Here is a 23,222-nt window from a genome sequence, read left to right as displayed (position 1 = left end):
GGATAGGGTTGGGCCATCATTTGATGCTGGCACTCTACAAAAATAGCACAAAGGCATTTTGGGGAGTTTATAACTCTATATGACACAAACTCTTCTTTTTCCTCCCCCATCGTATACCTTTGGATGTGAAATACTGGATTCCATTACGATACTGATGGTTTTGTCAGAGATATTGGTTAAAGAATGAAGCTCCTGGACCAGCTCAGTTGTATTCTGGACACAATCTTTGATTTTCACATCTGCAACACAATATAAAATTGTGCATTTAAAAAAAGGCAGAAGCAGTCTTTGGCAGGGTCATGCATCTTTAAACTTGGGATGGAAGAAATAGCGGCTGAGTTCATATACTCATTCAATTGGTGTTCTGATTTGCCTGGTGTAGGAATACTGCAGTCACCTCACATCACACCACACAAGACATTACTTGTGAGGCAGTTACTCCATATGAAGCATCCCACCAACACCCACCCCTTTTTAGAGAAAATGATTGTACACATCAGACCATCTGCATACATCAGAAAGTCCCCCCACATCTGGGTCCCACACACTGTAGAAAGAGGACATGCCTCACTGCTATCTCACTGCATATTTGAGCAACAGAATTCAAGGAGTATATGAAACATGCCCGAATGTGCAACTCTGACAGAAGAAAGTGAGTAAGTGGCCTTTACGGCACTGGGACTAAAGGGAACACTACCAGAAGCATGCCTGGTATGGTAACTCATAGTTAGACTGAGAGAGCAGCCTGGTTCATTTGTGATACAGGACGAAAGGTTGGGAACTAGGGGTACATGCACCCTATCATAAAATTGGCCTTATACCCATCTAATTTTCATGGCTTCTTAGGAATTTCAATTCTGTGAGGAAACAGAAGACTATTTTCTAACAAGATTCCAAATACCTACCCAGCTCAGCAAAGAAACCAACAGCACAATCCTAACTTGCACTGGAACAGACACACCAGTGTGCCTGCACTGTACGCAGCACAAGTTTCAGGCAGCCAGAGGCTCGCCCCTAGGCAAGGGGAAACTTTTCTCCTTACCCCAGCGAGAGCCACTGCAGTCCCCCTGGGGCTACTCGGATCTGTGCCACCTCAATCAGCAGCTCAAATTCAAACTGCTTGGGACTGCCCGGACCACCCAGGAATGGGGCTCAGCTCTGGCATAACTGATGAGTCCGGGCCCCACCTCCTGCTCCTCGCCCACCACCAGGAAAGCCCTCTGCCTGCCCACCCCCACCCCCACCCCAGAACACCTCCCTGCTGCCTCCTTCCCACTCTCCCCATGGCCCCTCCAGATCACTGTGCCAGCCCAGTTCAGCAGGTGTGCGTGGCCTCTGAACACTCTGCAGACGCGTGTGGCCTCTGGGAACCAAGTGCCTCGGGAACTAAGTGCCAGGTAAGGCACAAGAGTTTAGCATCTGGGCGAGGAGAAGGCAAGGAGACCTCTGAGTTTTGGAGAAGGAGAGGAGGAGGAGCAGGAGGAGGAGGAGGTAAGTGTACTCATTCTAACGCTTTGTCTTTCTAACTCCCTGTCTTCTAACCTTAACCTTACATTTAAAGCAACCTTAAATCAAAATTGAAAGTTAGCACCTAAGGGAGGTACATAGGTCTACTCATGAGTAAGAGCAGAGTCCTACTCGTGAGTAAGAGCCCAAGGGTCAGGCATTTAAATCAAAGTTGAAAGTTAGCTGCACCTAAGGTAGCACCTAATCGAAGGAAGGGAGGAGGATAAAGTGGAAAGCAGGTTTTTCTACTTGTTTAAATTAAACCTATACTTAACCCAGGTTAAACTTAATGTAAGTTAGAACATAACCTAAACAGGTCAGTAAATTGGGACACAGGATCTAGAGAGCAATAAATAATTAAACAAACCCAAATAAAAACTAGCTTGAGGTTACAAAAACAGTCCAGCCTAAGAGAACAGAGCTAGGAGGGAAAGAACCTAGGAAGGGCCAATTCCCAACCCATTAAGAGCCCCATTAGGCTAATCCAAGCAGTCCATTCAGGAGCCTGCAGAGTAGGTCACGCCCATCAGCAGCCTTTTGTCTTCCTGAGCTTTTGTAAACTCACCTGGGAAGACCAGCCCCCCTTTCAATCAGGAAGGAAGGAGGGAGGAGGAGCCAGCCAGGAGTATAAAGCTAGGCCTGCCATCGCGTGAGGCTCTCTCCAGACGCGTGTGGCCTCTGGGAACCCCAGGTGCCTCTGGGAACTAAGTGCCAAGTAAACTGAGAGTTCAGCAGCAGGGCGAGGAGGCCAGGGCCCCATGCACTGCCCTTCCTCTTCCCTTGAGAAGAGGGCTGCTAACCAGTGTACGGTTTTTAAAAGGACCCCTAAATAAAACAACAACAACAACAACAAAAAAAGCTATGCAGTCAGACAGCCAGCAGCAGGGTGGGGGCTATCCAGTGTTCTGCATGGAGTGCCACATGTATGATTATATGCCTCTGGGGCATAAGTCATGGGTGTGTCCTCGGTGCACAGAGCTCCAGGGTCTCAGGGAACGCGTCCGCTCCCTTGAAGCCTTGGTGGCCGACCTGGAGAAGCGCAGGCAGGCAGAGGAGGACCGTGGGGAGACTTCCGGGGACGATCAGGCTTCGTCCCAACCTCAGGCGTGCAGCTCCTCGGCTGCCCGGGTGAGAAGTCTCGGGACTGGAGGACGTCATCCTGGAGAGGAGGGAAACAATCCCCTAGGGGGGACCCCTTCTCCAGGGGATGGGCCCGTATCCGAGCGCACTCGGGATACTCCTCGGTGGGAGGGGGGTCGGGGGCTTCTTGTAGTGCGGGATTCGATTATTAGAAACATAGAGAGGAGGGTTTGCGACGGATGTGAGGACCACATGGTGACTTGCCTGCCTGGTGCGAAGGTTGCGGACATCACTTCTCATCTAGACAGGCTAGTAGACAGTGCTGGGGGAGAGGTAGCGGCTGTGGTGCATGTCGGCACCAACGACGTGGGCAAGTGTAGCTGGGAGGTCCTGGAGACCAAATTTAGGCTTTTAGGCAGGAAGCTGAAAGCCAGGACCTCAAAGGTAGCGTTCTCTGAAGTGCTACCTGTTCCACGCACAGGGCCAGCTAGGCAGGCGGAGATCAGGGGTCTCAATGTGTGGATGAGACGGTGGTGTAGGGAGGAGGGGTTTAGATTCGTTAGGCACTGGGGAACGTTTTGGGACAAGCGGGGCCTGTACAAGAGGGACGGGCTCCACTTGAACCAGAATGGAACCAGACTGCTGGCGCATAACATTAAAAAGGTGGCAGAGCAGCTTTTAAACTGATCCCTGGGGGAAGGCCGACAGGAGCCGAGGGGCATCCGGTTCGGGACTCCTCATCCCTATGGGATGAGGATGGGGAGGTTAGAGAACAACAAGACAAAGACAGAGTAGGAGAAGAAATTGGGAAAGGTAGGGTGATGGGATGTGATAGATGGTTTGGCACAATGAGAGGATGCGGGGACAAAGGAGCAAATAAGCAGCCCATCCTGGGACATTCCGTGTATAAATGCTTTTATGCGAATGCCCGAAGTCTATGAGCAAAGGTGGGAGAACTGGAATGTCTGGTGACAAGGGAAAATATTGACATAGTGGGCATAACGGAAACCTGGTGGAATGCGGAGAATCAGTGGGATACCGCAATCCCAGGCTATAAACTCTACAGGAGGGACAGGCAGGGGCGTGTTGGAGGTGGGGTGGCCCTTTATGTTAAGGAAGGGATAGAATCCAGCAAAGTAGAGATTGAAGGTGGGTCCGACTCCACCGTAGAATCTCTGTGGGTTAAATTACCAGGCTTGTGCAGCGATGTAATACTGGGGGTGTGCTATCGTCCTCCAGACCAGAAATCTGATGGGGACCTTGAAATGAGGAAACAGATCAGGGAGGTGTCAAGGAGGGACAGGGTTGTAATCATGGGGGACTTCAATTATCCTCATATTGACTGGGTCAATTTGTGTTCTGGTCACGATAAGGAAACCGGATTTCTTGACGTGCTTAATGACTGTGGCTTAGATCAGCTAGTCACGGAGCCCACCAGAGGACAGGTGACTCTGGATTTAATATTGTGCAGTACGCAGGACCTGGTTAGAGATGTAAACGTTACTGAGCCATTGGGGAACAGTGATCATGCTGCGATCTGTTTTGACGTGCACATTGGGGGAAGAATACCAGGTAAATCTCTAACAAAAACCCTTGACTTCCGACGGGCGGACTTCCCTCAAATGAGGAGGCTGGTTAGAAGGAGGTTGAAAGGGAGGGTAAAAAGAGTCCAATCTCTACAGAGTGCATGGAGGCTGCTTAAAACAACAGTAATAGAGGGCCAGCAGAGGTGTATACCACAAAGAAAGAAGGGTTCCACTAAATCCAGGAGGGTGCCCGCATGGCTAACCAGCCAAGTTAGAGAGGCTGTGAAGGGCAAGGAAGTTTCCTTCCGTAAATGGAAGTCTTGCCCTAATGAGGAGAATAAAAAGGAATATAAACTGTGGCAAAAGAAATGTAAGAAGGTGATATGGGAGGCCAAGAGAGACTATGAGGAACGCATGGCCAGCAACATTAAGGGGAATAATAAAAGCTTCTTCAAATATGTTAGAAGCAGGAAACCCGCCAGAGAAGCGGTTGGCCCTCTGGATGGTGAGGAGGGAAAGGGGAGATAAAAGGAGACTTAGAGATGGCAGAGAAATTAAATGAGTTCTTTGCATCTGTCTTCACGGCAGAAGACCTCGGGCAGATACTGCCCGAATGGCCCCTCCTAACCGAGGAGTTAAGTCAGATAGAGGTTAAAAGAGAAGATGTTTCAGACCTCATTGATAAATTAAAGATCAATAAGTCACCGGACCCTGATGGCATCCACCCAAGGGTTATTAAGGAATTGAAGAATGAAGTTGCAGATCTCTTGACTAAGGTATGTAACTTGTCCCTCAAAACGGCCACGGTGCCAGAAGATTGGAGGATAGCAAATGTCACGCCTATTTTTAAAAAGGGAAAGAGGGGGGACCCGGGAAACTATAGGCCGGTCAGCCTAACATCCATACCGGGTAAGATGGTGGAATGCCTCATCAAAGATAGGATCTCAAAACACATAGATGAACAGGCCTTGCTGAGGGAGAGTCAGCATGGCTTCTGTAAGGGTAAGTCTTGCCTCACGAACCTTATAGAATTCTTTGAAAAGGTCAACAGGCATGTGGATGCGGGAGAACCCGTGGACATTATATATCTGGACTTTCAGAAGGCGTTTGACACGGTCCCTCACCAAAGGCTACTGAAAAAACTCCACAGTCAGGGAATTAGAGGACAGGTCCTCTCGTGGATTGAGAACTGGTTGGAGGCCAGGAAGCAGAGAGTGGGTGTCAATGGGCAATTTTCACAATGGAGAGAGGTGAAAAGCGGTGTGCCCCAAGGATCCGTCCTGGGACCGGTGCTTTTCAACCTCTTCATAAATGACCTGGAGACAGGGTTGAGCAGTGAAGTGGCTAAGTTTGCAGACGACACCAAACTTTTCCGAGTGGTAAAGACCAGAAGTGATTGTGAGGAGCTCCAGAAGGATCTCTCCAGACTGGCAGAATGGGCAGCAAAATGGCAGATGCGCTTCAATGTCAGTAAGTGTAAAGTCATGCACATTGGGGCAAAAAATCAAAACTTTAGATATAGGCTGATGGGTTCTGAGCTGTCTGTGACAGATCAGGAGAGAGATCTTGGGGTTGTGGTGGACAGGTCAATGAAAGTGTCGACCCAATGTGCGGCGACAGTGAGGAAGGCCAATTCTATGCTTGGGATCATTAGGAAGGGTATTGAGAACAAAATGGCTAGTATTATAATGCCGTTGTACAAATCTATGGTAAGGCCACACCTGGAGTATTGTGTCCAGTTCTGGTCGCCGCATCTCAAAAAAGACATAGTGGAAATGGAAAAGGTGCAAAAGAGAGCGACTAAGATGATTACGGGGCTGGGGCACCTTCCTTATGAGGAAAGGCTACGGCGTTTGGGCCTCTTCAGCCTCGAAAAGAGACGCTTGAGGGGGGACATGATTGAGACATACAAAATTATGCAGGGAATGGACAGAGTGGATAGGGAGATGCTCTTTACACTCTCACATAATACCAGAACCAGGGGACATCCACTAAAATTGAGTGTTGGGCGGGTTAGGACAGACAAAAGAAAATATTTCTTTACTCAGCGTGTGGTCGGTCTGTGGAACTCCTTGCCACAGGATGTGGTGCTGGCGTCTAGCCTAGATGCCTTTAAAAGGGGATTGGACAAGTTTCTGGAGGAAAAAGCCATGATGTGTATGCGCAACCTCCTGATTTTAGAAATGGGTTATGTCAGAATGCCAGATGCAAGGGAGGGCACCAGGATGAGGTCTCTTGTTATCTGGTGTGCTCCCTGGGGCATTTGGTGGGCCACTGTGAGATACAGGAAGCTGGACTAGATGGGCCTATGGCCTGATCCAGTGGGGCTGTTCTTATGTTCTTATGTTAGGTGCAAATTCACCCTCCCCAGGGCCCACGTTGGTGTAGAGAGGCTGCCACAAGTCCCTTGCGCCGACTGAAGTGCAACTTCGTCAGCACTAAAGTGCTTTGTTAAACAATTATACAAAAACTATGTAAAAATGGTTGAGACCATCAACATCACATTGTGATGAATTTTACAAGCTTTCGCAAAGAATCAATGAAGCTTACCAGTTGGCAAACTGAAGTTTCTAAGGAAAGAGATCAATGGGTTCCCTGACAAAGGCATCTGTATGGTTTCCATTAACCTAAAAACACAAAACAATTTTAGTAAAGGTGTTTGTCGTACAAAGTAATATATCATTATAAATTACAAGTCAGTTGTCAAGTTTCCATCATGCTGTAGAGTAAACAAGACACAGAACCCAGGGTAGGGGATATGGAGAACAACCAGCAGGGCTATGCACATAATTCCTAATGCCTGCCATGGAGTTCTGTGGGGCACAGTAAGTAAACAAAGTATCAAGTGAACAGGCTATAATGTAGGACATAATAGACTTGCCTCCTGTACCAGATTCTGTGGTCTGGAGAAGCAAGAGCATGCTTAATCCTCCTTCCCCAGTCCTCAAATGCAACACTTTTATTTTTTCCTATAAAAGAAAATGGCTACCATTCATCATGCCTGTTGGGAAAAAGAAAGCTGTGCACTTCAGGACAATGTTGCAGTGGACATAAATGTTCCTCATCAGCTCCCATCATTGGGTGGCCCTACCTTCACCAACAGGAACAGTGTTTTCCTATGTGCAGAGTGCATGACATTGCATTACATTTCCTGCTATCAGGGCCTCTGAGAAGAATTTTATCAGAGGGCACAAAGTTTCTTTCAGGCTCCTTCCCAAAGAGGGAGGGGTGAAACAGAGTAGGGGTGGCAATGGGGGTGGGCAGAATGGGGGCAAAACAGGCAGGGGGAAATTGGCAACAGCTGGAATAGTTTTTGGACTCTGGGTCTACCAGTCTTCCCAATGCAGAGCTCAGGTCAACCTGACTGCCTGGCGTTGGCAGCTAGGTACAATAATATGGGAAACCAAACACACTCCTAAGCCTCTCTAAAATCTTTCCAATATAGAAAATCATTGCAGGAGATTAGCATCATTACATTTAGGTTCACACTAGAATGGAAAATGTCCTGTGTACACCAAAGCTGACTTCTGCACTAGCTGCAGTCCCACAGCTGTGTTGCTGAGCTCCTACACACTCCTTCATGGTTAGCAGATCCACAAGCCAAAGAGCTACTATAGCAGGTCAGTTTTCTTCCAGATGTGTCACTGTTAAGGAATGCATGCATACTTGGGCCTGGTGTGTCCATACTTGCGGCAGTAGTCATTGCCATGTGCCCATAGTAATGCCCCCAGCATCCTGCATGGGCAATGAGTCTGGGTGAGATTGGAAAATGTAAGATCCGAGGAACTTTCTGGGCCCCCTCCTTTGGCTCCTGGGCTCCCTTTCTGATCCTGGGCCCAGATACAAATTACCCCCTTTACCTCCCTCTCCTAGGCCCTGCCTGCTATACAGAGGCCCTCCTTTCATAGATGTGCTGCTTATCCTAGTGACAGTTCTACAATGTCAGGGCGAGTTTTTTGTGCCTAGTGAAGTAATGATCTGCGAGCAAGGATGACATTGAGGGCCAAACTATTTAATATAACAGCTTGGCATTAACCAATGGCAGCTTCTGTCTTGGGGCAAAGAGGAGCTTTGAATAGATTTTTATTGAGTCTATAGTTTAGGGAACAATGGGTTAACCCTTCTCTCCATGCACTGAAATCCCTGTAGTAATCACATGCTCCCTTCCAGCTTCTGCTTTCAAAGAAAAACAAACACATCAAGGCAAATGACAGATTCAAAGGAGCATGCAGTTTGGCCCTAACAGACAATTGATTCCTTCTCCAATCCATCTGAAACAAAGTAAAGCTTCAGCACCATACATCTTTCCTATTACCATTTCAACCACAGGCTATGAACAAGAGTCCTCTTTCTGAAAACAATCCAGTGTGCAACTATGAACAGAGAGATGTTTACATTTGCAGGTGCCTGTTAATGCTTTCTGAAACATGTTGACATTCACAGCTGTTGTCAGAATTATTGTATAAGGTTCTCTGGAATTCTGCCAAAGTACTGGAAAGCTTCTTCTTGAGATGCACAAAATTTTCACAAGCCCCTTGCGTAGAAGCTGTCCGTGGGTCCTCAGTATGCTGCACAAAGAAAAAAACAACAACAAATAGTTAACACACAGTAAATTAGAATGCAGCATCTTTCAGGGATGAAAAAAATAGCCATTTAGTTTAACAGTTGAATGGTTTGATCACTAAATGTAAACAGGGCTGAGGTAATCAGAGACAGTAATCTGTGCTCTCACTCCCAACACTAAGACCTACCTAAGTCTTCTGCTACATTCCTTTTCGGTTACATAGGCCCAAATCCTAACCGACTTTCCAGCACTGGCATAGCTGTGCCAATGGGATGTGTGCTTCATCCTGCAGTTGGGTGGCACTCAGGGAGGCCTCCTCAAAGTAAGGGAATGTTTGTTCCTTTCCCTTGGAGTTACATTATCCTTATACCAGTGCTGGAAAGTGGGTTAGGGTTGCGCCCTTAACCATAAATGTCCTTTGAAATCATAAGTTCATAGAACTAGCCATAGGAAAGTATGAAACATGTATCCATGCAACATGAAACATGTATCCATCACCTTGTATGATGGTTCCAATTATCCTTGGCAGTTGCTGGGGGTCCTTAGGTAAAACACTGCACCTCATGGTGCCCTCCGCCCTCAAACAGTGCACTGGGTGCTACTGCGGGCACTATTAGAGAGGACTCAGTGACTGGCACAACTGGGTAGGTCCAGTGAATCTCTAATGAATATATTAGAGATGGAACTTATATGAATGAATGAAGGTCTTGCAATAGCTCAAGGCCTATAAAAGGCCTTGCACAAAGCAAGGCCAGGCTTTCCTTTGCTATTGCTGCTGTATCACAGACGTGACACAGCAAGCAGTGGAGGGAGCCCTCGACCCACAGCTCACATGACAGTCAAACAGTTGACTGAGAGCTGAAAGCAGTTGCAACAGGCCAGCGCGGGCTCCAGCAAGGCTCCGGAGGGCCAAAGGTTCATTGGAGACTGGGGGCTCCCTGAGGGCCGGCTTGGGAGTCCTCAAGGGCTGCAAGTGACCCCAGGGCCGGGGTTTGGGCACCCTTGATTTAGAGGCAAGAGATGGATGTGAAGGGAGGGGTAACTGAAGTAATGGAACTAGGAAGCAGACCACTTTGGGGGACTGGATCCTTGGTCCACTACTCTCTCTTCTCTTTTTCACAGTGTTCCTCTGGCAAAAAAGAGTTGCTGATCAGGGACTTAGTAGACCAGTGTCCATCCCTTAAGCCAACTGAAGCTGTCAGGCAGCAGATTAGCCCGAGGTGATCACTGCTGTCCACCAACTGCTGCCTCTCCTCCCACTCTCATTCCCTGGATTGGAAAAAGGAAGAACAGAGCACAAAAGGAGGTGTGGAGAAGAAGCTGGAACATAACCAGGTAAAAAGTGGGGCAGCATTTGGCACACTGTCTGGCACCAGGAGGCCTTGGGTAGGCCCTGATATAAGCCCACTAAGGAAAAACTCAAATCAACATAGCTTATTTTAAGTAGATTTTAAGGGGAGCATAGTGAAAAGTCTCATACACACCACATATTGGTCATAGAAAAAATGGATTCCTTCAAGGACAGAGAGAAGGAAATGCCTTGTGAAGCCAAGTTGACAGCTCTTAAGAGCACACTGAAGGTTGTTGATAAAAGCAGAATTGTCTGTAACAGAGAACATGCAATAGATCAGGAGAAACAAAAGCAAGCTAAAAACTTATCAAAGCTAAATTAGATATGATGGGAGGAGGTAGCTACATCTGCCTATTTATGTATAACACACAGGTTGGGGCTGATTACACACTTATCCAGCTTGCTCCTCGGAATCCAATGTGACATTAAAGGGATTCAGTGTAAGGGACAAAGGCTGTAGAACTATAAATCAAAATGTTCATATACACTAGAGAGATTTTTCAAGAATAAATTAAACAAAAATGTCAAATTATGCTGTAGGAAACACCTTATCAGCCATGTAAAAGGCCCTGCCATACACAAAACAGTGAGAGAAGCAAGGCTTTTTTATTATCTCATATTGGGCACAACCCTAACCAGAAGTAAGTCCTATTTCGTTCAATGGGCCTTACTCTCAGGAAGGTGTTATTAGGATTGCAGTCTAATCACATCCATCTCATCTAATTTCATATATAGTAACAAACTCAGAGTTGCCAATCAGTTTGGAAGCAAAATGGAAATAAATAGCATAGTGGCTTCCTTCTAAATATGCAGGGAACCCCCAAGGTACACAGCAATATACTGAATGTGTGGAAATTAAAAGAAGTACTTTCAAAACGCAAAACAGCCACAGGAGGTTTTAGTACCTTACAGAAAGCTGAGGGCACAAAAACAAGAGCATACAAGGGCAACTGATGTCAGTGTCTGGAGAGAGGAAACTCAAGCCTTCCCTGCTACTTTTTGCGAGCAGTGGTGATGGGGAGAAAACATACTGCTGCCATCCAGACACAGATACACTAAAAATCTTGGATTTCTCCATTGGTTTCTGTGAGCCACTCACATCAACCCCAGAGAAGGAAAAGAAAAGACCAGAAATAACCAGATCAAGCAAGCTGTATCGTTACAGATCAGTGGATAACCAGTATGGCTTTACTCTGGGTTAATCTTCTCCTCCGCATAGCCCTGTCCTGGGTTTTGTTTCTGGGTCACACTATTGCATAACAGGAAAATCATTTTTATATATAGGATGTTACATACTGGAACTTAATCCACTACAGGTCGTTCCTGATTTGCATCCAGGTTCTGTCCAGATGTTTGTCCAAAAGTTGTAACTGACATACCGTTAAGTCAGAACTGCACTATCACACAGGTGTGAAAACACAAGCTTGAACATACTATACAAGCATAAAAGCACAGATGCAGCCGTTTATAAGTTGGGACATCTGTAAGCTGGACATCCATAGCTCGAGGACTACCTGTATAGATACAGTGGTTTTTCCAAGGCTGTCACGTCCTCTTTACAGATATGCAAGGTGAGATAACTGTAGCCTCCAAGAAAGTATGAACACTTCTGGTTTTCTTTGCATGTTTTTGTAATGCACAAGTGATGCATGGTCCTTTGGGACTCTATATATGTTAGGCATATGTGGACAAAATTAAGAACCAGCTTTCTCAGTGCTTCCCTGCCTGGAAGCAACTTCCTCTCCCCTGGTGACTATAAAAAATAGCTTTTTATCAGCTTTGCACTATAATAATAAATGCATGCTACTGTGACCACCTGAAAAAACTGTCAATATATGCAAAGCTGCAGCTTGCAATTTCCCCAGCAGGAGGGCATCTTCTGAGTTTAAGTATTTGTGTAGAGTTTGGCATGTCTCATAGATTCTGAAAGGAACAAAAATAGAATATGAAGGAGTTATTTATATAAGCCAGACCAAAATATAAATGCCATATATGTGGGGGTGCAGGGATAAACATCACTCAAAAAATCCACAGGTCTTATTTTGTTCTGTTTGGATCATTTCACACTGGGAGAACCAAATTATAGTTATTTTTCACATTTTTATACCACCGTTCCTCCAAGAAGCTCAGGGTGGTGTATAAAGTTCCCTCCTTCCTTTTGTCCTCACAGCAACCCAATGAGGGTTGAGAGATAGTGACTTGCCCAAGGTCACCCAGGAAGCCCTGAGGTTGATTAGGGATTTGAACCTGGATCTTCCAAGTCTGTCCAACACCAGAACCACTACACCATCCTGGAGTTGTTCATTACATGATTGAAGTTATTCTCAATTCACATTGGTAAGGAGATCAAAGTTTGGTACATGAGGCAAAACACCTTCTCTCCGAATATTACTTCTCCTCAGCCCCGTCATCCTTCAACTATCTAACCCTTAACTGCCTCAAATGACCCCACATTTACTCTCACAACAGAGGCACTAGCTTTCAACATTTCACAAGTGACTTCTGACTTTAGGGTTTGAATTCTCATGATCCTCCATTATATCACAGTAGCTCAGTCATCTGGCTCACGGAAACCCACGAGAACACAGCCAATATTTAGCCTAGTATGTTTGGTACAGTTTATGTACATGATAAATACTTGTCAGGATTGAGTCCCTCACCTGGCCTTGTCTGCACTTGTTGATACCTTTAGTTTCATCAGTTGTTAGCGATCAGGTGCAATGTGATTGGCTGCTGGGATTCCCTGTTTTTTTCCCCAGGCAGACTTTGTATCAGGATTTCAGGAGGCAGGACTGCTGGTTATGCCTCCAGACTGCTTCTTCTCAGCTTTCTATCATATCCTGATTCTTGGATTCCCATTGGATATCTGCCTGTCTGCCCTGCATACCTGTTGAGCCCATCTGATTCACTGATTTGTCTTGTTTGTTCCCTATTCATCAAGGAGATGAAATGAGGTCCACCTAGTTATGGAGCCCTGCTCCATAAATGATTGTCTGGGCAAAGGCTGCATCCTGCAAAAGCTCCTGGACTTATCCTGAGCCTTTTTCTGGGGGATGGCTCTGGTCTACAGTTTGGTCGCTCAGTCTTCCCAGCATGCCCCTAACTTCCATTGATCTAATTGGAAACTTTGGTTCTGAAAATTAGAACTATTTGCATAAATATAAAACTTACAGATTCTTACCTTTGGTCATTTTGCCACTGTTCCACCAGGATAATCAAACCTTCTGGATATTTTTCATAAGATGATAAACTCTTGAAAGGCAGGTCAAAATCATTCAAGAGCTTTAGTACACTTTTCACAATTTCTTTGCTATTTCCTCTTATAATACTTTCCCTAAGAAAAGTCCTCAAAATTGTTTGGAATAAGCCTTGATTGAAGTCCCAGTTTTGATTATTATTCAAGTGAGGCAGACTCATCAAAGGAGTTGTTTTATTAAACAAACCCAGAATAGATAGCTCAACGGCACGCTGGATGACAGGATTGCTAAGAAAGGACAGGGCACTCAAATGCTCTTGGGTAAAATGTGATGTTAAATTAAACAACTCCAGAATTATCCCTAAGACTTTCAGAGCGCCATCTTGTCTTTTTGCAACAGTAAGCAGCACATTCAAGTCCTGTTCAGTGATGTTTTTCAAGGAGATTTCGGAGAAAATATCTGTCACAGCTCTGACAGCAGCCTTCTCTTCCATAAAATTTTGCATCATTTCGAGGACATATGAGATTGCTTCCTGTATTTCATCTCTTTCTTTCACCTGCTTCAGGATTTGATGAAAAATAAGCTTGAGATTTATTTTTTGCATCACACTGTTAACTGGTGCAATGAAATCAAGAAGATTTTCCACTAGACTGGAAGCCTCCTTGGATGAGTTTATGACTGTACTTGTGACCATCTTAACAACCTTTTCCAGTACAATGGAATAATTGAACACACTTGTTAAAAATTCTGCAATTTCGTCTACTAACACACCACTGACTTTGCTCAGATTTTCAGTCAATTCTGCCACCATCCTAGATGTTTCAGGTCCATTCAAACTAGAGTGATTAAGTGGTGTTATCAAGTGGGTCAAATCAAGAAATGTTTTCAACAAGCCAGCCAGCTGGTCTTCATTAGAATCTGGCACTTCTGCATTCTTCATCAGGCTCCTCTCTCGAACGGCATCACGAACGTCTTTTTCAAAAGCTAAATAAACCACCTCAAGGGAACCAAGTTTTTCAGTAGTATTTGAATTCATGAGTGCTTCAGAAATAGTAACCAAGTGCTCTGAAGCTTTTCTGGATAATGTTAGGAAGCTAAATAGCATTTCTATTACTTTCTCCACCTGCCCATATTTGCTGTTTTCCTGAGAAACAGATTTCAAAACCTCATGAATCTCTGGAAAGGGCCAGTGAGTAAAATTGACTCTACTACTCCAAAGGAGGATATAAAGTAATCTTTGCGCTCCCACAATTATATCTGAATGTTTCAAAAGAGAAGCACTGTTAACCGAGGTCAACAATTCTTGGATAATTTCTTTAAATTTGGGAGAAAAATTGTTCTGAGCTGGAATACTCATGAAGTTTTTGATTTCTGCAGAAAGTTGTTTCATAAATTGAGGAGTTGCAGAGAGATTCCGAATCAATCGAATGAAGTCCCAAGAATTATTTGCACTCCGCAGCATGTGGTTTGTAAAAGCCAACACTTCCTCATGGTTTCTGATGATTTTTTTAACAGCAGAATTTTCAAGCAATATGTTGAGAAAATATTTTGCAAACATCAATCCTTTGGCTTGGTCAAAATGAAAAGCCTCACCTGCTGACATGACTGTTTCACTTAATAAGCTGTATATGACATCTCCAAGACTTAAATAGATGGCATTTTGTGCAACGTCATTACCTTCTTCATTTAGATGATCCAACTGACTGAGATTTAAAAGAGCTAAAAGTTTATCCCTGGGGAATACACTGCAACAGAACCATTGGACAAGGTTAACAATACAATGGCTAATGTCAATCTTGAATACTATAAAAGAGATAGGTCAGAACAAGAAAAAAAAACAACAGGAAAAAATTACAGGTGTACTATAGTACTCATATATAATCACAAATTCTCCATACCAGTAGAAAAACTGGCCAAACTCATTCAATTAGAGACCACTGTGGAACACAGAAAATGAATGTATCGGTAATTAATACTGTGAATAATACTGTTAATAATAATAATACTGTTAATAATAATGGCTCTACAATTTTACTTCCATCTCTTTGGAAAAACTAACCTCTGTATATAGCCTCACAACCAATCATAAACACGTTCACATAGAAAGATGCAACACTAAGTTCAATGGGCTAACTCCTAATTAAGTTTACATAACAGAGATACGAAAGTTTTGGCTAGTCTTGATTGCTAAGCCAAAATTACAGTCATAAATTCCAGGTGCTTCGGACATGTGCTTCAGCCTCCTGCCTGCTGCAGGGCTTGACCATTTGGCTGCTGCTCAGTAAAGGTGCCCAAGGCAACGTGACCAAGTAGTAAGCAAAGGAATCAAAAAGAAAATATGGTGGAGAGTTTGCCAGTTTGACCCTTCATGGCCAAGGCATTCTGATCCCTCGGATAAGGCAGCGGTGAAACCACCCCTAACTTCCTCCCAGCCAAGGAGCTGGGAAAGGGATAGCGATCATTGTGCAACTGTGGGCACAATCCCCACTCATCTCTCCAAGGTTGAGAGGATGACTGAAGTCCATTACACTCACCACATAGTAGCAGTATGCTCACCAGCATGGTCAAAATGGTTGGCAACCTTCAGTCTCAAAAGACTATGGTATAAGCCTACAGCACCCGGTATTCCCAGGCGGTCTCCCATCCAAGGACTAACCAGGCCTGACGCTGCGGTCAACATGGGAAGAAAAAGGTCAAAACCATTTTCTTGTTTTTATTTTTGTTCTTAAACAAACAATGTTTGTGGATGGAACAAAGTGGTGACAGGGGAGTGTAGCATGGAGGGTGGGAGACATGGATCCTGCTGCAATGATGTACACCGGATCCTCTCCCCTATTTTTCAGACTTCGCCACCCCTTCCTTCTCCTTGAACTTGCACCAGCTGAAGAGCTCACACAGGTCCAAAGAGATCCATTGTGCAGTAGGAGGCTTACAGAGGGAAAAGAATTTATTTCCCCTTTCCCCTCCAAAATGTCACCATTCCCCCCTTCCCCCACCAGTTACAGTAAGCACCATTTTTGTGTGGCTGCATCAGTGGGGAAAGAACATGACTGGGCCCTTAGGACACAGTTCAAAAAGCGCCCTGGGCAGACCCAAGTCCCTTGCACCGGTCCATCATCGTTGCAAAAGTGCCGTAAAGCACTTTTGCACCAACTTAGGAGAAGGGAGGCTGGCGCACAGACATGTGCTGGCCTTTGGAGGCTGAATCAGGCCTCACTGTGCTGGCGGATGGATAAATATGTGCTGGCCTTTCCAGGCCAGCATGGGGGTCTGGGAAAGATGGGTGGGAGGCATTTCAGGGCTGAGGGAGGGCAGGCAGGCCCGTGGGTGGACAGCGGGGGATGGGGATGGGACCCAGCAGTTAGGCTGGATCCTGACCCCATTCCCGGGCAGGCCAGGCCAGCTCTCGGGTTCTCGGATCTGCCCCACCACTTTAGGTGACGCACATCCCATTGGGGCTCTCCCTGGGCAAGGGGAAGTGATTCCCCTTGCCCCAGGCCGAACCATTTGCAGTCCAAAACTTGCATTGGATACAGGGTAGGCATGTCAGCCTCCTCGTTCCAGCACAAGATAGGATTGCACTGTTAGTCTCTTCACAGTAAGATATAATGCCAGGCCCTTGAGCCTACAGCATGTCCTCTTTCAGTCAGGCTCCATAGTCAGGCCCAGGCCTTCATTTCAATTCTGGATACTGGGGAAGTTGAGAAAGGGGAGTTGGGGCTCACACTACAATACGAGTGAAGCATCTTTTAAAAAAATGTCTACCATATTGGAATATATATAGCTGGCAGAACTACACATGCTTACCTCATTTCTGCAATTATATCCTTATGTATATCTTTCAGCAAGAAAAATATTTTGTTCCCGTAATGTTCTGTGGAAGATGGAAAGATGACTTGTAAAAATTCTTTAATTAATTCCATTGTCCTGCTTTGGGATACAGTGATATCTTTTTCATAGTTTTCATACTGTGTATTATCAAAGAACATGTCAATGAATTCCATTATCTGAAGGTCTGAATCGTTGAAATGCAATTCCTCCTCTTTAGTCACAAGATCATAGATCACATTAAGCAACCTGTTTTGCAGAATTGAATGTGTGATCTGAACATTCTTCAGCTTTTTGCCACTAAGAAAATCAGTAATAAAGGAAATAGGATTGTCTTCTTGAGTTCCATTCCTGAACAGTTTCAAAAAGTAAATCATATCATTTATGGTCTGTATTATCTCATCTGGTGATTTTCTGCCGGCCATGTGTACAACTAAAGTATTTATTATTTTAGAGTAATCTTTGGTACTGTATTCTTGTAGTCTCTTTTTCCAAAGCTCAAGAACATCTTCAAAACTCTTTAGTGGTGTTTCTGGAAATAATGTAGTCAAAGGTCTTAGGGTACTTGCAAGTGACATCAGGATATTTTGCCCTGTTGCTGTACTTAATAGTTGAATTTCTTTGTCAATCAGTGACAACAAATGCCTAACATTAAAATCTGACAACAAGTTTTCTATGTCTCTCTCTGTATCAAGCCAGACAGCCTCCAAGTTTTCTATGAGACTACCATTGCTGGCTAAAGTTAATAAAGCTCTAAGCATCATATATGCTTCCTTTCTAGCCGGTGACAGTGTTATTAAAGGCCATACTGCAGAAAGGAAAGTCATCAAATTATCCTCAGTAGCATTTGTTTCCAAGATACAATTGGCCATGCTGTTTAAAATAATAAGGATGGACTTTATCCTCAACACCGCAGTGTCCCTGTCTGTGTTTTGGTCACCATACAAGTCTGTAAATTGTGCAAAGAGAGCCTTGGCTGCAATAATTTCAGATGGAATCATGTTACTCAGTGTCTCTATCAATTGCAAAGAGGTTTGCTTCTTCCCAATCAAAATACAATGGGTTAAACTGCTGATATTGGCTCTGGAAGTCAGAGCATAGTCTGAAAGTTTATTCCACAATCCCAGCAGCTGATTCAGGACTGAGCTGTTACCTTGATAAAACTTTGAGATAACAGGATGCCACTGCTCAAGTTGGTGAAGGAAGCAGGCCATTTTGTATGTTACGCCTTTGAGAAAATGTTCGTCAGAGCAGGGCAATTTTCTCTGGAGTGCTTCTGGAGTGAACCATTCGTGGAAGTCAGCAACCATGTCACGAATAGATAAGGAATCATTTTGCATGCCTAAACTGCATGCCCAGGAAGTGGCTGTTGTGATTTTCCAACAAATGACAGCAGCCAGACATCTCAGAGCATTTGTAGACTCTTTGGTAAAACCTGTCTCGGGATCTAGTAACTCGAGGAAGTTATTTATTCCAGTAGATAACTCTTCCTTGGAAAGTACAGCCATGTTTGCATTTTGTTTCAGCATAAACTGGTACACATCTATCAGGACGTCTGTGAAGTTCTTGTGGGCTATTCTTTCTAAAAGACTAACAGCATTTGAAAGCTCATGAAATATTTGCATTACTTCAGTAAGCTCAGCCTCTTGGAATAACTGCAGGATCTGCCACAAACCAGTGGAGTTCCAAGAAAATGAAGCAATGCCATCTAACCAGCTTGCTACCACATTCAGCTCAGAACTCTCAGTGAACTGATCTTCACTGACATTTGTCAGGATATAGGTCAGACTCTTGCTGATCTGCCTCAGGAATTTTACTGCGAGTTCTCCATCCATGTTCTCAGTTTGTTGTAATAAAGTTATCAAATGCTTTGGGAAGACATCCTCACCCAATACTCCAGGAAAACTGGGGAGGCTATAAGATCTCAACATTCTGAAAAACTCTCTTACGAGTTCAACATCAATATTAGATGCATTTGTCATTGTATGGAAAGTGATATTGTGAACCTTGTGTACACGCCAAGACAAGGTGTCCTTAAAGAAATGAACTAACTGTTGAAAGGCTTCTTTCAGGAAGTTTATACTGTATTGCTGGAAGCTTTGAAGAGCCTTGAGCACAATTACAGAGTGCCAAGGAAATGAACCATTTTGTAGATATTCAGAAGACAAATTTTTCAGGATAGTCTGAATTTCTTTTGGGGGTTCTACTAAAGAAGACCAGAACTGTTGGAGAAAACTTGGAAACACATTTGAACTCAAGATATCTTCTAAGAACATTGTATAGTTTGAGTCAGGCGCATATAGTGAAGAACCTGTTAACTTTTGAACTAAGTTTTCAATTTGCCAATCTGTGTAATTAAACAGGGTGAGAATGAAGTCAATTATTTGCAGATCATCTTGATCAGAAAAAGTAGGCAGTATTAATTTTAAATACTCCACCACTACACTGAAGCAATCGCTTGTCAAATGTGCAGTGGTTATATTTTGTAAACAAGGAAGTTTTGCAAGTTTAAAGGTCACGTGAAGAATATCTCCAATATTCTCTCGTCTTTTATCAGTCTCACTAAAAGGGCCAAGAGAGGTCAGTAGAATTAAAACATCTTTAGCGTTCTCAAAGTGGAAATAGGAATATTTTTCAATGAAATTCTTAATAATAATCACCCATGCATTACAATCTTTAACAGTGCTTGCTGCATTTTCAAAGTTCAGAAGAGATTTTATAAGCACAGTAAACCATCTCCGTGAACTATTCTGGCTACTCAAAATATCTACTGACTTTAGCTTGGTTACATTCTGAAGAATTTCAGTGCAGGACAGGAGATTCTGTTCTTGGGATATATTGTTGAGGAGTTCAATAGCCTCTCTGAGCACAACAAAGGTAGTTTGAAATTCTTCCCAACAGTGTGTCAGAATATTTGAGATAGATTTCCCAAAGGCACATAGTTTGTATTCTAGTTCAGAGCTGGCAGGAGTGAAAATGTCAATCCAAAAGTCCAAAAAGTTACTGCTAAAGTTAGCATCTGATAGAATTTTGTGCAATTCAATAGTTACGTTTTCCACCATCTCCATCACTTCTTGCAATTCCTCTTGTGTGTATGAACTGGTTATGCCTACAGCATGGCTCAGTGTAGTAGTAAGATACATAAATGCTTCAAAATCAACCAAATCAGCTGCTTCAGTCACACCTTTCAACATATTTAATCTTGATTTCATTTGCTCACCAACAGCAGTTGTCTTATTGCACCTTTCAGTAATGTTACTATTTGTAAGACGAACTGAAAGGAAGTCAAAGGTTTCGTGGAGGTCAGTGAAAAAATCTGAATCCAGCTCTAACAATTTAGACACTTCTTCCAAAACATTAAACCACATTTGAAACCATGCAGTAGTACAATTCTGGGATAAAGGTCCATCTGTCTCATTTCCTAGAGGTGGTGCATTTGGGAGATGACCAAACAGCGAAAGCATAAATGAACTGGAATGATTCACAGGAGGAGTTTCAGATATATTAATGAATGAGTTTTCCATGGGGGTGCCAGCGAGTTGTTTCAAATGTCGAAAAGCAGCAATACAACGTTCCTTGTCTAGGAATATTGGATTATTTAATGCGTTAGCTATCGCCTCCATTTCTTGTTCACCACTCCGTACTAACAGCTGAGATTGATGTTCTATATAGTTATAAAGCATTGCCAGTTTTTTGCAAAGAGATTTCTGAGGAAGATCCTGAAGAAGCTTCACAGTATCCAAAACAAATTCAAAAAACTTGATCAAATCACGTTGCTGGAAGGGAACTGACATGTTTCTCGAGACTTTATCAAAGAACATTACCAAAGGCCCATTGTTCTGCATCCTTAAGAACTGGTCAACATCATGATAAAGGGATGCAAGTTTTTGGACAAGCAAAACAGTATGGTTTCCTTCTACTCTGTGGAGCTTTTGGTAGAAGCTGAAAACCATTTTTTCCAGTTCCTGCATCTTAGGAACAGAACTTGAATTTGACACCAGAAAGAAAATGGCATTTCTCACAGTATAAATTGTGCTAAAAGCTGTGGCAGCATGTTCTGGAGACAACAATCCAATATCGTAGAGAATTCTTACGAAGTGTTCACTGAAACCATTTACATAATCTGCATTCACAACAGTTGGTTCAGGCCAATCTTTTAGGAAGTGCTCAAAAAACTGCAAGCTTCTGTTGAGAATTCTCTGGTTTCCTAAAACATGCATCACAATTCTAGATAAAACCTCTAAATCTTCTGCTACTTCTTTCACCAAGTGTTCAGTTCTCAAAACATGGGGCTGTTTGGGGTGAGGTTCATGCAAAAATGCCTCCATCATTTGCAAAAATCCATTGGCCTTTTGATAATGCCAAAGTACTGCAAGCCGTTGGAAGCTCTCCAATACTCCATTAGCAAGTTTGGAAAGTATATCATCATCTTCATCAAGGAACTTTTCTTTCTCAGTTCTTCCCAAATCATTAATCAAAAAGACGGTACTGTTTATAACAGTTTCTACAATGGGTTGGAGATTGTGAATATTCAGTGAGACAGAAGAATTAGACAGAAAGATTTCTTGGATAAATTCAACAAGTTGTTCGATGAAACCTGTTTTTGTCTTGTCAAGTTTCCACAAGTTGTTTTCTGACTTGAGAAATTCTTGAATAAATGTAACAATCCTGCAATACAAACCAATATTTTTAATATACTTGGTCATTAGGAAATGTAGGTGACAGCCTATCTATCTTAACTGCATAGATTGGAAACAGCTTCAAATTCCTAAAGTATTTTATTCAGGCACAATGTATTAACTGAGCACTGCTCTTTAAATACAATCCAACCTCCAGATTTCACCTACCCTCTCTTCCCATGGCTTTGAAGGAATCCTGCTCCAGGCCCACATTAAGAGCTCCCAGGGAGCCATAAATAAATTTGTTAAATATATATGTTGTTACCAACTTCTGTGGAGCTTAAATCAGTAGTCATAGCTTGACAGGACCAGACTTAATTTAGTTGTGTATAGTCTTCTGTGGGAGAGTGACACATTCCACTAGCATCACTGCCCATGGGCTGGTCACATTTTTACATCTGCATAATACCTCTGTGCCAATCTCCTTGTTTGCTTCCCCATTTACGCTTGCTTTATGGTAATCAGAATTATGTTGGCTAATATATGTTGGAATTTGGATGCAAGGCCACCTGCAGGTCTCTGAAGAGCATCATATTGTCCAGACACCTGAGACCCTTTACTTGCCCTCTATGATCCTTGCAGGAGGTGTGGTCCTTGATGCTATTTACTTCCTGTCCTTTCGCTACTCCCTCTCTCTCTTCCACTCCAACGAAGCAGAAGAATGGCACACCACTTCCTCTAGGGTTCTTTGTTCCACAAGTAGTAGAAACTTCTGACTACTCAGAAAATATGCAAACTTGGAAACTGTGAGTAAAATATTTATTTTGAAATCTTAACCAGTCTATGCCCCTGTATATGTTAATTGATAGCAAAAGCCCTGTCAGGTGTTGCTCCATCTGCAGATTGCTCTGCTTCCCCCCCCACATGCACACACACACACACACACACACACTTTTTCCAACAACCTCAGAGTTCCTGCTCATTTTCCCTGCTGCTCATTTTCCCAATTTGGAGAGATCCTTCTGGAGCTCTTCACAATCTCTTCTGGTCTTCAGCATTCGGAAATGTTTGGTGTCATCTGCAAACTTGGCCACCTCACTGTTTAACCCTGTCTCCAGGTTGTTTATGAACAGACTGAAAAGCACCGGTCCCAAGACAGATCCTTGGGACACACCACCTTTCTCCATTGGGAAAATTGCCCATTGACACCCACTTTCTGTTTCCTGGTCTTCAACCAGTTCCTAATCCATTAGAGGACCTGCCCTCTAATTCCCTGACTGTGGAGTTTCCACAGCAGCATTTGGTAAGGGACAGAATCAAATGTCTTCTGAAAATCTAGATATATAATATCCACAGATTCTTCCACATCCACATGCCTGTTGAATTTTTCAAATAATTCTAGAACGTTTGTGAGGCAAGACTTGTCCTTACAGAAGCCATGCTGGTTCTCCTTCAGCAAGGCTTGTTCGTCTATGTGTTTTAAGATTTTATCTTTGATGAGGCATTCCACCATCTTACCTGGAACAGACATTAGGCTGACCAGCCTGTAGT

The 23,222-nt window shown here is 43.7% G+C and overlaps 1 protein-coding gene across 1 annotated transcript in view; it reads right to left on the bottom strand.

Moving 5' to 3' along the window:
- ABCA13 (ATP binding cassette subfamily A member 13) overlaps window positions 1–23,222 on the bottom strand; it is a 256,616-nt gene that overhangs the window by 198,428 nt on the left and 34,966 nt on the right. Inside the window, exons 10-16 of the mRNA XM_066629193.1 lie at window positions 17,032–21,720; window positions 13,209–14,927; window positions 11,835–11,950; window positions 10,161–10,279; window positions 8,508–8,680; window positions 6,663–6,739; window positions 118–239 (exon numbers count right to left, since the gene is read on the bottom strand). Of these exons, the coding sequence (XP_066485290.1) occupies window positions 118–239; window positions 6,663–6,739; window positions 8,508–8,680; window positions 10,161–10,279; window positions 11,835–11,950; window positions 13,209–14,927; window positions 17,032–21,720 (7,015 nt within the window). The remainder of the gene's footprint in view (window positions 1–117; window positions 240–6,662; window positions 6,740–8,507; window positions 8,681–10,160; window positions 10,280–11,834; window positions 11,951–13,208; window positions 14,928–17,031; window positions 21,721–23,222) is intronic.

This window comes from Tiliqua scincoides, chromosome 5, assembly GCF_035046505.1.
Source record: "Tiliqua scincoides isolate rTilSci1 chromosome 5, rTilSci1.hap2, whole genome shotgun sequence".
Classification (NCBI taxonomy): Eukaryota; Metazoa; Chordata; class Lepidosauria; order Squamata; family Scincidae; genus Tiliqua; species Tiliqua scincoides.
Note: the sequence above shows the minus strand (reverse complement) of the source record. Positions and strands in the feature narration are given on the sequence as shown.